The following is a 14,278-nucleotide window of genomic DNA, read 5'->3' on the forward strand; positions in this document are numbered from 1 at the left end:
GTTGCAGCCGGTGCTCCATTTCACACTAGTTCTGTCCTCGCAGCTGGAGCCGGAGCCCGCCTCCCGCTCTGACTGGGGTGGAGCCCGCCTTCCCCGCCTTCCGAACTCAAGAGTAAGGCGGCGTGTTCCTGCCTTGCTTAGCGGCTCAAAGAGAAAGACTGATCTTTTTTAATCGGAAGGGCGTAGTTTTCTTTCTCAAACTACACACATACACAAAGAATAGTACCAGAAGGAGATGCACGTGGTTTTAACAGTGGTGCCTCTGGAGAAGGAGAGAATAGTTAGGTTTTTTTCCTCGTGTGGATCTTCTAATTTTGTGCATTTGACATGCATTGCTGTATCAGTGACGGGGGCTTGAATGCACAGCCCCTGGTTATCTGGGATTGCCGTCTGCTTTGTGTTTACTGACTTAACTTTGACACGGTGATCCCTCACAGCCCCTTGTCTTCACGTCGCCATAAAGTGCTTATGTCGTCTGAGACACACGAGAATCTCATTGAAGGATACCTGTAGTGCGTCCTTTCAGACTTGTTCCTGCGATGCGCACAGGAGACTCTTGCACTGACTTTCCCTGGGGAAGGCACAGCAAGGAGAGGGGGTCAAGGGGTAAAGGCCAGCTGTGTTGTTTCTGCATTATTTGAGTATTTTGCTTTGTGCTGTTGTTGTAGATGAAAAAAGTTAAACGATTTCTGCCCGGGAGGGTAGGCTAGTGCTGTAGTGAAGGACCCTGACGGATTAGCATGTGTCCTGCCCGCTGGGTCTTGTTGGAGCTGGCTGCAATCAGAGACCCCGTCCATCCTTTGGTTCCCTGTTCAGTGGACCCCCCCCCCCCAAAACCTCTGCACTTAGCCAGTAGTTGGGGGAGAGAAGAGAGTTGGGCAGTAGAGTTTTATGGGCTGGGCTGGTAGGTGGCCTCCTTCACTTGTGCCCACATTCCCCCAAACTACTGCCCCGTTCAGAACTTGGTGTCTGGCGGCATCTGTCTGGAAAGGAAGCCCACCCGTGTGGCTTCCGGGAGGACAGGGGTGGCCTGGTGGACAAGGGGCAGCCCTGGTGTGGCTTCCTTCCTGGTGACCAGGTGTTTGCTGCAGTCTTGAGCCCACAGGGGAACACACCTCCCTAGGGCACTGGCTGGTCACGGCGTCCAGCACCACACAGGGCACCTCCCAGCATGGCCCAGCTCTCTCCCCAGGCCGGAGGTGGTTCCCCATGATCCAGTGACCTGTGAACTAAAAAAACAGGCTATCTGCTCCCCTTCCTGAGGGGGACTGTTCTGTAGCAGGGCTGAAGCGGGGCAGGGGGTGGAATTTCCCACTTCGACCTTGACCTGCTGTGCTGTGGGGGGTCCTGGTCCTCCTCTCGGACCTCTGCCTCACGTTCTCATCTGAAGAGGCTGTGAGACTGGGGCTGCCACGGCCCCCCTCCTGCAGCTGTGAAGACGGGGCCCCAGCGGTACCGTCTCATGCACTTGCCCAGGGTCCTGTGGCCTCCGGGTGGTCTCAGGAGCACAGCAGGACCGGTCCGCGTTACCCCATCAGCTCTGCCACCACCCGTGTGCTGGAGGAGCCCGACCTTTTCTGTTGTGTGCACAGCCCTCCCTTGTTTCTCTTGACAATGAATGGCTGATGCCTGAAATTAAAGGAGCCGAAGGCTTGAGTCGGAGGGCGACCATCCTTGATCTGATTCCCGGGGAGGCTGAGTCTCTCCCTAGTGCTTTGAGGGGCCCCAGTTTGCACCCCTGAAGTCTCCAGGCTTCTGGACACTCTGTTCCCACTCATTCCTGCTTGCTTAAGCCAACTTACATGTTGGCACAAACACTGATTCTTTCCCCCCATTTCCTTGGGGGCTGCAGGGTCAGCAAGCGGGATCTGTCTCCCGGGTCATTACACAATAGAGTTTAACCAGAAGTTTTGTGTCTGCGCACCGCAGGTCTTGAGCTGTCAGCCTCCTGGGTTTGTCTCCACACCGGGCCTGCTGCTCCTACTTAGGTGCTAAGTTACATCCTGCAGGGTCAGCGCGGCGCCCACAGGGACCAGGCTTTGCGAGGTCAGGGTGGCTGTTACACCATCTCACGTGCCAGTGCCTGAGGAAGGGTCCGCTTTCTGCTACACAGGGGAGCCCAGTGCTCCGGGCCAGGCGACCGGGCTCCTTCCACTGAGTGCCTCCTCCGTCTCCGGAGCCTCTGCCGTCGCCCTGCCAGGTCCAGTGGCTGGAAGGCCAGGCCGGCAGGGACAGACTGTGTCAGGCTGCGATTCTCCCCGCGTTGGGCCCGCTCAGCTTCCAGAGGGAGCCCGGCGGGCTTGCCCGCTGCTCCCAGCATCCATGTGACACAGAAAGCCACGGGCCTCAGCTGGTGGGCACGCACTCCCGTGACCCTCCTCCTGGCTCAGACCCCGACCTGGGGAGACGGGCTCACCCTGAACCTCTGGGTGAGCCAACTTGGTTGGGCCGGTGCAGCGTGGCTGGGCCGCTGGCTGCCGACTCAATGCTGTCGGGCTGTCTCCAGCTGGTGACTGGACAGACTGGCAGCCGGACCTGTCGCTGAGCCCACAGGTGTTCTGCGCCTGTGATGAGGGGGAGGCAGACAGGATGGAAGGTGACGGCGGGGCCACTGCTCCATGGAAATGACTGTGGAGGTGTTCCCCGTGAGGTGGGGCAAAGTCTGAAACTTACTGCATTTTCGTCAGCATTTCTTTATGCCTTGTTAGACCTAGGCAGCGAGGCAGTGATTATATAGTGTGAGATAAATCGCTCTAGTGGCACAGGATGTTGTGGAAGAGCTGAGTGCATTCCGGATGTGCGGTGGGTAGGGACCACTTTGTAGTTCAGCACCGACAAATTTTCTGTCAGTTTAAAACATAACCTTGATGTTAATTATTGATAATCGTCATCAGTTTTGGTCACATCTCGCTGAACATGCCCCTCAGTGCCAGCGCTCCCGGACTGTTGTCTGGTCCCCGCAAGGCCTCTGCCAGGGGTGTCCCTGTTCTCAGCCGGAGAAGCAGGCGCCCACGTCTGAGCAGTGGGGCTGGAACAAGACTGCTGAGCCTGAGTCCGTGGGAGCAGCAAGCAGTCTTGGTGGGGAGCCCCCAGGGTTTTCAGTGATTTCTGCTGCTTTTTCTGGGGAGTGGGGAGGGGGTGAGTAGTGGGTGTGACCGTACTGGTGGTCACGAGTAAATAACTGTTACCCACAGTCGCTGTGTAGGGACTTTGCGTTTTCCGGTTGAAGGTGGAGGAACCAGGAGAGATCTCCGGTAACGATGGCCGCTGGGCGGTATCGTGGTGGAGGAATCCCTGGTGGACTCCAGGGCGTCCGCGTCCCACGTCCAGCTTGCTTGCTGCAGGCGGCACCGTGCTTTCCCTTTGGGTGGAAATGCACTTTGCATCTGGAGCACGGAGGGCCCGTCCCACCAGGTATTTACAAAGCTCCGTGGGTTTTTCTGTTGGGCCTCAGAGTCTCGCTGGCACTGCTCTGCTTCTCTGATGCGGTTTGGGTGGTGTTGCCCCTTGTGGATTCAGCTGCCAACTATGGGAGAAAAATACTAATGAAACAAGAACATACTCAGTTTTGAGTTTTAGAAAATTAAAAAAAAAAAAACTCTCTGGAGTCACTTTATTTAAAAATAAAATTTAAAGAATTTTAAATTATTTAAAATTTCTTCTCGAGGAAGAATATGAGAAGAAAAGGTTTATCTTAATACAGTCAAGACAAGTTGAATTTTTGTTTATTTTGATTACATTTAAAGAAGTTTATTGTGTTTATTGCAGAATCTTTAACATCAAACTGATACAGTTTGAAAGACATCAGTTTTCTTTCTGAAGCCTATTTCATGCTAATACAATTATCTGAATAACCTTAAAAACAGGTTTTATTGTAAGAAATAGAAAAATAATTTCTATCAGCCTTTTTGGTGTTGGGACAATTTTTATCTTCATTTTGGGCTCAGGAGTTTGAAACTGGTAAGTACAGGATACAAGCCCAAACTGTATTTGTCTTGAAAATTTCTTTAACTTTTGGTTATAGTGGCACTCACTGCGTCATCGCTAAAGGGAAATCTCTATTTTGACTTTTTCCCACTGAGCTGAGAGAGGTGTTTATGTGTTTCAACACAACTTGATGAGTTGAGCCCACATTCAGGTCTCGGCTTCATCTCTCCCACTTTTCATTGAGTATAAAGACTTCGGAAGACGCGTCCCAGATGTTAAGTGCACTCAGGTGTACCTCCTGTCGGCCTGCTCCCTTCTCCCCCGAGGCGACGCCGCCCTCACCTCTAGCACCGACGGCCAGTTTGCCCCTGTTTGAACGTTGTCTAGATGGCAGCACATGGTACACCTGCTTTTTTGCTGGCTTCTTTGATTCCCCATTATGTTCATGGGATGCACCCCCATGGTCCCTTTTCACAACTGCATAGTATTCCACCGCACGACTGGGCCACACTTCATCCATTCTTAGATATTATTGGAGATTTGGTTTGTTTCTGTTTTGATCACCACGTTCTCTTATATGTCTCTTGATTCACAGTGTGTACAATTGCTGAGTCCTAGGGAACGGAACGCATGTGCTTAGTTCAAAAGGTAATGCCGGGACTTCCAAAGCTGTTGTACGGATCTGCACTTCCTCAGATGCTGTGTGAGGACCCTGTTGATCTGTGTCCTCACCTGTACTTGGTCCTTTTAACGTCACCCCTCTGGTGGGTGTAGTGCCACTTAATTAGAATTTTCAATTCCCTGGTGACTAATGAGGTGTAACACCTTTGTGCACATTTATAGGACATTTGGAGGTCTCTTTTGTGTTATATGTGCTCAGTCTCTGGCCATTTTTCTGTTGAATTATCTTTTTCCTGTTAATTTGAAGTTCTTTATGTATTCTAAGTAAAAGTTTCATATTAGCTTGCATTTTCTAGAGTTTTATGTAAATGGAATCAGACAGGTTTTACCCTTTTTCTCTGACTTATTTCATTCAGAATAATTATTTTGAGATTTATCTACATTGTTGCATGTATCAACAGTTGGTTTTTTAAAATTATCGAGTAGTGTTCCATTGTATGGATTTACCATGATTTGTTTATCCATTCTCCTGCTGGTGGACATTTAGATTATTTTCACTTTCGACTGTTACAAACAGAGCTGCTGTGAATATTTGCACGTCCTTTGTTCTGTAAGCGGCAGTCAGGTTGGTTGGTTGACAGTGCTCTTCCAGTGTTGCGTCTTTGACCACTTGTTCTGTCAGCTGCTGAGAAAGGCGTGTCGAGATCTGACTCTAAATGTGAGTGTGCCTCGTCTCTCAGTTTTGCTTCGTGCGCTTTGAAGCTTTGTTGTTAAGCATGTAAACGTTTAGTGTCTTTGTGTCTTCTTGATGAATTGGGTCCCCTAACATTGCGGAGGGACGTTCTTTATGCCTCGTAATAGTTCTCACTCTGGGGTTTTGGCTGCACTTTTCCTTTTTACTCACTTTTTGTATTTTAAGACTGTACTGTTTTTTAAGAGCAGCTTTAGGTTCACAGCGAAATTAGGGAGAAAGTAGAGACTGTCCCGTGTGCTTCCCCCAACATGCATCCCCTCCGCCATGCCCAGCATCCCTGATAGCGTTTGTTACACCTAACAAACCTGCACCGACGTTGTTTTCACCCAGAGTCCATAGTTTACCTAGGGCTTACCGTTGGTGGTGTATGTTCTGTGGGTTTGAACAGAGGCAAACCGCGATGTCCCCCGCCCCCCCGCATAGTGTCACGCTGAACGTTTGCTCTCCCTAGTGTCCTCTCTGCTCTGCCTGTCCATCCCTCCCCACCCCCAACCTGGCAACCACTGGTCTTTGACTGTCTCCATAGTTTTGCCTTTTCCAGAATGTCATATGTTGGAATCATACAGTGTGTAACCTTTTCAGATTGGCTTCTTTCTTTAGTAGTATGGATTTAAGGTTTCTCCATGTCTTTTCATGGCTTGATAACCCATTTCTTTTTAGAGCTGAATAATGTTCTGTGGTCTGGATGGACCACAGTTTGTTTATTCATTCACCTACTGAAGGACATCTTAGTTGCTTTCAAGTTTTAGCAAGTATGAATAAAGCTGCCATAAACATGCAAGCACAGGTTTTTATGTGAATGTGAGTTGTCAAATCTTTGGGTAAATACCAGGGAGCAGGACTGCTGAATTGCATAGTAAGAGTATGTTCAGGGTTATAGGAAACTGCTACTGTCTTCTAAGCTGGCCACCCACTTTGCCTTCCCACTGGCAAAGTGTGAGAGTTCCTCTTGCTCCACACCCTCCCGTGTTTGGTGGCGCCAGTGTTCCAGACTTCTGCCATTCTGATAAGTGTGTGGTGGCATCTTATTGCTGCTTTAATTTGCATTTCCGTACTAACGTGCTTTTCACATGCTAACTCGCCTTCTGCACATCTTCGGTGAGCTGTCGGTCAAGGATCTCTGGCCCATTTTTTGCTTGGGTTGCTTATTTTCTTGTCGTGTCTTAAGAGTTCTCTGTATATTTTGGATAATGGTACTTTGTCAAATGTGTCTTTTACAAATACTTTCTCCCAATCTGTGGTTTGTCTTTTTATTCTCTTGACAGTATCTTTCATGGGCAGAAATGTTTAATTTTAGTAGCCCCCAGCTTATCAGTTCTTCCGTTCATGGATCACGTCTTTGGTGTCTTATCTAAAAAGTCCTTGCCAAGTCGTCTAGATTTTCTCCTCTGTTACCATTTAGAAGGGCATGGTTTTTCCACCATGTTGCCTTTGCTTCTTTGTCAAATGTCAGTTGACTGTTTCTGGCCCTCTGTTCTCTTCCACTGATCAGTTTGTACTTTTGCCAACATCACATAGTCTTGGTTAGTGTAGCCTTAGAGGAAGCCTGAAAGTCAAGTATGTCAGTTGTCCAACTTTGTTACTTTACAATATTGTGTGGCTGTTCTGAGTTCGTTGCCTCTCCATGTAAACTTGAGAACCAGTTTTTTGATTTTCATTGGGATTGTGTTGAATCTGTGGATCAAGTTGGGAAGAACTGACATCTTGACAATATTGAGTCTTCATATCCATGAACATGACATATCTCCCCATTCATTTAGTTCTTTGGTTTCTTTCAACAGAGTTGTAGTTTTCCTCATAGTGATCTTACACATATTTTGTTCAATTTTTACCTAAGTATTTCATATTACAATACATTTTGCTAATGTATATGCTATTGTGTTTTAAATTTCAAATTCCACTTGTTTATTGCTAGTGTATAGGAAAGCAACAGAACTGTATACCTTAACTTTGTATTCTGCAACTTTGCTATAATCGCTTAGTTGCAGGGTTTTTTTGTTGATTCGTCTGGGTTTTCTACATAGACAATCACGTGAACATCTGTGAACAAACACAATTTTACTTCTTCCTTCTCAGACACTATACCTTTATTTTCTTTTCTTGTGTTACTGCATTAGCTAAAACTTTCAGTACAAGTTAAAAGGAGTGGTGAAAGGGGATATCATTATCTTTCCAATCTTAGTGGGAAACTTCTGGTTTCTCATAATTAAATACTAGCTAAACATTAATTAATTAGTTAAATACTAGTTTTTGATATTTTGTAGATATTCTTTATTAAGCTGAGAGACTAGTATATGGAGAGTTTTTATCATGAATTTCTGTTGGATTTTTAAAATGCTTTTTCTCCATGTGTTGATATTTTCATGTGATTTTTTTTCTTTAGCCTATTGATATGGTGGGTTAGTTGGTGTTTTGAATGTTGAACCAGTCTTGCATGCCTGGAATAAATCCCACTTGGTCATAGTGTGTAATTCTTTTTATACATTGGCTTGATTTGATGTATTTTAAATATTTTGTTGAGAATTTTGGCATCTATGTTCATGAGAGATATTGGTCCGTAATGTTATAATGTCTTTGTCTGGTTTTGGTATTTGGGTAATGCTGGTCTCAAAACACGAATAAGGAAGGATTCCCTCTTTTTTTTCTGAAAAAACATGTTTCCTCCTGTTTCTTCTATTCTCTGGAGGAGGTTTTGGAGAACTGGTATTATTTCCTCCTTAAATGCCTAGTAGAATTGTCAGGGCCCGCCACGGCCTGGTGCTTTCTGTTTCAAGGATCTTCAGGATTGACTCATGTTCTCTGCTAGACACAAGCCTAGGCAGGTCATCTATTGCTTTTCCTGTAATGTCTGGTTTATTTTTAATCCTACTCAGTGTGTTTCTCATCTTTTATTTTAGTTTTCATCTCTTGAAGTTAGAATTGTGTCTTAAAAAATATATATATATATATATATTCTGTGCCTCTATTTAACTTTTTGAACATATGGAATGAAGTTGTAATGACTGTTTAAATGTCCTTGTCTAGTGGTTTTGACATCTGATTCAGTTCTGGCTTGGTTTCAAGGCCATCTGAGTGGCATGTGGGTGTTTTCCATCACTTTTTATTTTTCTTGGTTTTTGATGGAATGGTCTTGTCTCCTTGAATATCTGATTATTTTTGACTGATTATCAGACATTATATATGAAAAAAATGGACAGCGAGTTTGAGGCTCTGTATGATCTTAGCTTCTTCCAGAGAGAATTTATGTTTGCTTCTGATGGCTGGTGGGCTGTGGGCACCAGCGATCCCAGGTGACCCCTGCCCAGTCAGGGCTGAGAGGACGTTCAGGTGGTCTGGTGCAGGAGTCTCTTCTGTTTCCAGTTCACTTTCCCACCCTGGGTCTGGTCTTTTGGGCTCCTACTCTAAGCCTTAGCTGTTTGGTGACATGTCCCTCCCTCCCACCTTAGGCGGCTGTATCTTTTTCTTAAAGCAGAAAGTTATTAAAATCCACTTATAGGGTTTTAAAGGAGAAAAGCGTACGGAATCTCAACCTGAAGGCTGTGGAGTCTCGTCTCAGAAGTACTTTGTAATGCGACAGAATTCTCTGCTTTTCTCCCAATAAGATACTTCTGTTTATGCCTTGAGAAGGATGCACTTAATCAACCATTTTGTGCCCCAGCCTCATAAATGTCTCAGCTTCTCGAATGCTTTACTGGACTTGTCTGGAGCTGCCTCTGGTGGAGTCTTTGCAAGAGATGAGGCCCCGGAGCCAGGCCCCTTTCTCTCCGTTTTCTTCTCCCCTGATCTTAGTTCTTCATCTCCTTCTCTGCTCGCTGATGTTTTAAACAGTCGTCCAGCTTCTCTGGTCACTCTCATCAGGGGGCTGGTGCATCTGAGCCAGGGCTGGATGTGGAGCTGTCCACCGAGGGGCGGCCTGAGACCCTCAGCCCATCGGACAACAGCCTGGCCCATCTGGACCCTGTCCCACCCTCGGTGTTTCCTCTCGTCCGTGTGCTGAGTTCACCCCAGATCTCAGCCTTCAGTGCTGGTGACCTTGGCTTCTGTCCTTCCTTCTGCCTTCACTGTGTCTCCTTTGCTGTATTCTGCTTTTGACCACACCCCCCATTCTGATCTCTTCTAAACTTGCAGAAGTTTATGCTCTGGAAAAGCACGTCTGGTTACTGCACTCCTCTGTTTGCACATCCTTTGCTGGCATCTGATTTCCTTGTGCTCTGTCCAGGCTCTTGTGTAGCTGTTGTAACGTAGGCGTCTGTGCCCTGGCCCAACCTCCCCTGGCTTCACCTTGTTACCAGCAGCTTCTTAGACATATTCTGCCTTGCCAGGGACCTCCTCCTGTCAGACCCTTGTCATTTTCCTCATCCTGCAGTGCTTGGCACAGCGGTTACCTCTTCTGGCATGTTGTGGGGATGTGATATGCATTTGTCTAATTAGTAACAGTGGAGGACGGGAAGAGGGCGTCTGCACCATTACTAGCATGTGCTGTGCGTGGTGCTGAGTCGCGGTGAGATGGGTCACCTGTGGGAGTGGTTGAGTGGAATGTGAACAGGAGTTTCACCAGGTGAAGTAGAAATGAGTATATGAAATAAATGTGTTTGAAAAACTCAATCCCTTTGACTTCCTAGGACTGAGGCTATGTTGTTATGTTCTTTCTTTCTTTAAATGTTATCTCTAAACTGTGATACTTTTGGTTTTTGTTAATTTCTTCAGCTTCTGATCCTAAAAGGACACCATCAGCCAATTACTGCCGTGGCATCTGGGAATATGGCAAATCCACGTCTCGTCTGTTCTGCATCACAAGATTATGTTATCCTGTGGAACCTGGATGAATGCAGAGAGAAAGTACTTGAAAGTAATGGAAGTTTAAAAGACACTGAGAAATGTACAAAGGGAATGACTCACTCTTAAATATAGTTGTTAACGTAAGGAGATTGGGGATCATTTTTGACTCCTTAAATCTTGAAACCAGGTGTCTAAGCTGGATGCTCTGTGTGAGAAACATCCTGCACATCCACAGCAGATCCACTGAAGATCCACTGCACATACACCACAGATTCACTGCAGAACCACTGCACACCCACTGCAGATCTACTGCAGAGCCACAGCACATCCACTGCAGATCTACTGTACATCCACTGCGGATACACTGCACATCCACTGCAGATCCACAGCAGATCTACTGCAGATCCACAGCACATCCACTGCAGATTCATTGCAGATCCACTGCACATCTACTGCACATCCACTGTAGATCCACTGCAGATCCACAGCACATCCACTGCAGATCTACTGCACATCATTGCACATCCACTGCAGCTCCACTGCAGATATAATGCACACTCACTGCACATCCACTGCAGATCCACTGCACATCTACTGCAGATCTACTGCAATACACTGCACATCCACTGCAATCCACTGCACATCTACTGTAGATCCACAGCACATCCACAGCATATACACTGCAGATCTACTGCACATCCACTGCAGATCCATTGCAGATCCACTGCACATCCATTGCTCATCCACTGTAGATCCACTGCAGATCCACAGCACACCCACTGATCTACTGCACATCACTGCACATCCACTGCACATCCACTGCAGATCTACTGCACACACACTGCAGATTCACTGCAGAACTACTGTACATCTTGCAGATCTACTGAAGATCCAAGGCAGATCCACTGTAACCCACTGCACATCTACTTCAGATCCACAGCTTTCCACTTCAGATCTACTGCACATCCACTGTGGATCCACTGCACATTCACTACAGATCCACTGCACATCCACTGAAGAACCATTGCACATCCACTGCAGTTCCACTGCACATCCAGTAGATCCACTGTAATCCACTGTACATCTACTGCACTGCACTGTAGATCTGCACATCCACTGCACATCTACTGCACACCCACTGCAGATCTACTGCACATCTGCTGCACACCCACTGCAGATCTACTGCACATCTTCTGCAGATTTACTGCACATCCACTGCATGTCCACTGCAGATCCACTGCACATCCTTGCATATCCAGTAACCTGTTCTGTGTGGAGGTGATGTCATCAGCTAATTGGTTTTAATCCTAAGATTGTTTTATTTTGAAATCTGTGATTTTTGTGGAACTCTGAAAAGAGGTAGGTGAGTTGAAATATTCTCTCCTTACAAAGATAGTGGTGAACTTACAGCTTGGAGTGGGAGACAGACCAGAAACACATGAACAAGTTGGCACTTGTGGGAAGCATGGTGGAGTAAAGAAGCACCAGGCAGGCAGGGACGCGGGCAGGACGTGCTCAGGGCTGCGGACGCTGCAGAGGCCAGGGAGGCTGGGGAGGGGCTGCTGTTTGAGGAGAAGGAATGCATGTCAGGGGAGGTCAGTGGTGTCAGGGGGATTTCATCAGATGAAGTCAGAAGTCAGGTGGGTCAGAGAGCTGGAACAAATAATGGTAAAATTTGTGTGGAAACACGGAAGACTCCAAAAAGCCGAAACAACCTTGAGAAAGAAGAATGGAGCTGGGGCAATCACCCTCCCTGACTTCAGGCTATACTACAAAGCTACAGAAACAAAACAATATGGTACTGGCACAAAGACAGATGCATAGATCAATGGAACAGGATAGAAAATCCAGAAATAAACCTATGTACTTACGATCACTTAATCTACAACAAAGAAGGCAAGAATACACAATGGAGAAAAGACAGTCTCTTTAATAAGTGGTGCTGGGAAAACTGGACAGCTACATATAAAAGAATGAAATTAGAACATTCCCTAACACTGTGTACAAAAATAAACTCAAAATGGATTAAATACCTAAATGTAAGACCAGAGACCATGAAACTCTTACAGTAAAGCACAGAACGTTCTTTAACACAATCATAGCAGCATTTGGGGGAATTTACATCTTCAGGCAAAACAAAACAAAACAACAAAACATCATAAACAAATGAGGCCTAATTAAACTTAAAGTCTCTTCCAAAGCAAAGGGAACCATCAACAAGACAAAAAGACAACCTACTGAATGGGAGAAGATATTTGCAAATGATATGAGCAACAAAGGGTTAATATCCAAAGTATGTGAACAGCTCATACAACTCCACATCAAAAAACCAAATAACCCAATTAAAAAATGGGCAGAAGAACTGAATAGACATTTTTCCAAAAAAGACATGCAGATGGTCAACAGGCACCTGAAAAGATGTTCAACATTGTTAGTCATCAGGGAAAGGCTAATTAAAACCACAGTGAGAGCACCTCGCCCTGTGAGAACGGCTGTCATCAAATAGAACAAAAGTGACAAATGTTGGCGAGGATGTGGAGAAAAGGGAGCCCTCTTGCACTGCTGGTGGGGATGTCAATTGGTGCAGCCGCTGTGGAGAACAGTACGGAGGTTCCTCGAAAAACTAAAACTAGAGCTCCCATGTGATCCAGCTATCCCGCTCCTGGGTATATATCCCCGCCCCCCCCCCAAAGAAACCACTAATTCAAAAAGGTGCATGCACCCTAATGTTCACAGCAGCACTGTTTATAAGTGCCAAGATACGGAAGTGACCCAAATGTCCATCAGCAGATGACTGGATAAAGAAGATGTGGTACATACGTGCAGTGCAATACTACTCAGCCATAAAGAAGAATGAAATGTTGCCATCTGTAACAATATGGATGGGCTTGGGGGATGTGCGCGGGGAAATAAGTCAGACAGAGAAGGACAAATACTGTGTGATAGTGTTTGTATGTGGAATCTAAAAATAAAACAAAGTAGTGAATACAACAAAAAAGAAACAGACTCACGCATAGAGAACAAACTCATGGTTACCAGTGGGGAGAAGGAGGTGGGTTAAGGGATTAACAGATACAAACTAGTATGTATGAAACAGGGATGCAGCAAGCACGTACGCACAACATGGGGGATTAACCAGTATTTTATGATAACTGTAAATGGAGTATAACTTTTAAAAGTCATGAATCACTATGTCGTCCACCTGACACTTATGTAATAGTGTCCATCAACTATACCTCAATATAAAAAGTTGAAAAAGAGAAAGGTGTGGACCACGTTAAGGAATCTGACTTCTGTGCAGTTGCACTGAGATTGTAGTCACTCAGTTGGGAAGTCTTTGGGCAACAGGATGTGTGACAGTTTATTCCTCACTTTTGTTTAGTTTGTAGTATGATGACTCCAGCATCGGTGTGTCAGCACTGACGCCCACACGCATGTATCACGTGCACACACAGTGCGTGTGAGGTGCACAAAGACAACATTCACATGTAGCACACGCACGCGTGGTGCACACGCAGCACACACGTGATAGTGCACACGTGCGCGCGCAGTCGGTATACACGTGCACTGCAGTGACACTCATGTACCCGTGTGTATGTGCATGCGTACTCATAGCGCACACACACACACACGTGTCAGTGTGAACACTTCTCCCCTCCCTGCAGCCACGCAGTTTTGAGCCACCAGGCTGTCCCCCCGGACTGTCGTGCTCACCTGACTGCCTGCTGCAGCCTGCCCTCAGCCCCCGCAGCCAAGTCCCTTAAAAATCAGGGCCTGATTAGGGAGTCTCTGCTCCAAACTCCATTGCCTTCCTGCCTCCTGCAGACCTGGAGCCTACAGGCTGCCGGTCCCACTGCAAGCCTGGGGCCCGAGCACCTACTGCCGGTCTCAGCGTCATGTGCAGCCTCTGCTCACGGGGCCCCTTTGCTGTGGGCCCTTTCTGACCGCCAGCAGCGCCCAACCACTTCTTTGACTTCTCGTAGTGCTTAGCGCCTCCTAGTGTTCGACAGACATGGTTTATTTAGGTGACTGGTATCTGAGTGCCTCCTGCCCGCTGTACCCCACATGCAGATTTTCCTCAAAGGCCAGCTTTCTCTTTCTGGCTCCAGGATTGCCTCCTGGTGCCTGGAGACGCGTCGGGGGGAGTGCCCGCACTTGCTGGGTGCTGATGGAGCAGTCCACGTGGCCACCCTCCAG

General features: G+C 46.9%; 1 protein-coding gene across 1 annotated transcript in view; it reads left to right on the forward strand.

Annotated features, from left to right (window-relative positions):
* The window catches only part of WDR27 (WD repeat domain 27), a 62,941-nt gene that overhangs the window by 797 nt on the left and 47,866 nt on the right, over positions 1-14,278 (forward strand). Inside the window, 5 exon segments of the mRNA XM_074368916.1 lie at positions 44-112; positions 2,278-2,429; positions 2,507-2,596; positions 3,266-3,414; positions 10,010-10,151. Coding sequence (XP_074225017.1) covers positions 44-112; positions 2,278-2,429; positions 2,507-2,596; positions 3,266-3,414; positions 10,010-10,151 — 602 coding nt within the window.

This window comes from Camelus bactrianus, chromosome 8 (assembly GCF_048773025.1).
Source record: "Camelus bactrianus isolate YW-2024 breed Bactrian camel chromosome 8, ASM4877302v1, whole genome shotgun sequence".
NCBI lineage: Eukaryota > Metazoa > Chordata > Mammalia > Artiodactyla > Camelidae > Camelus > Camelus bactrianus.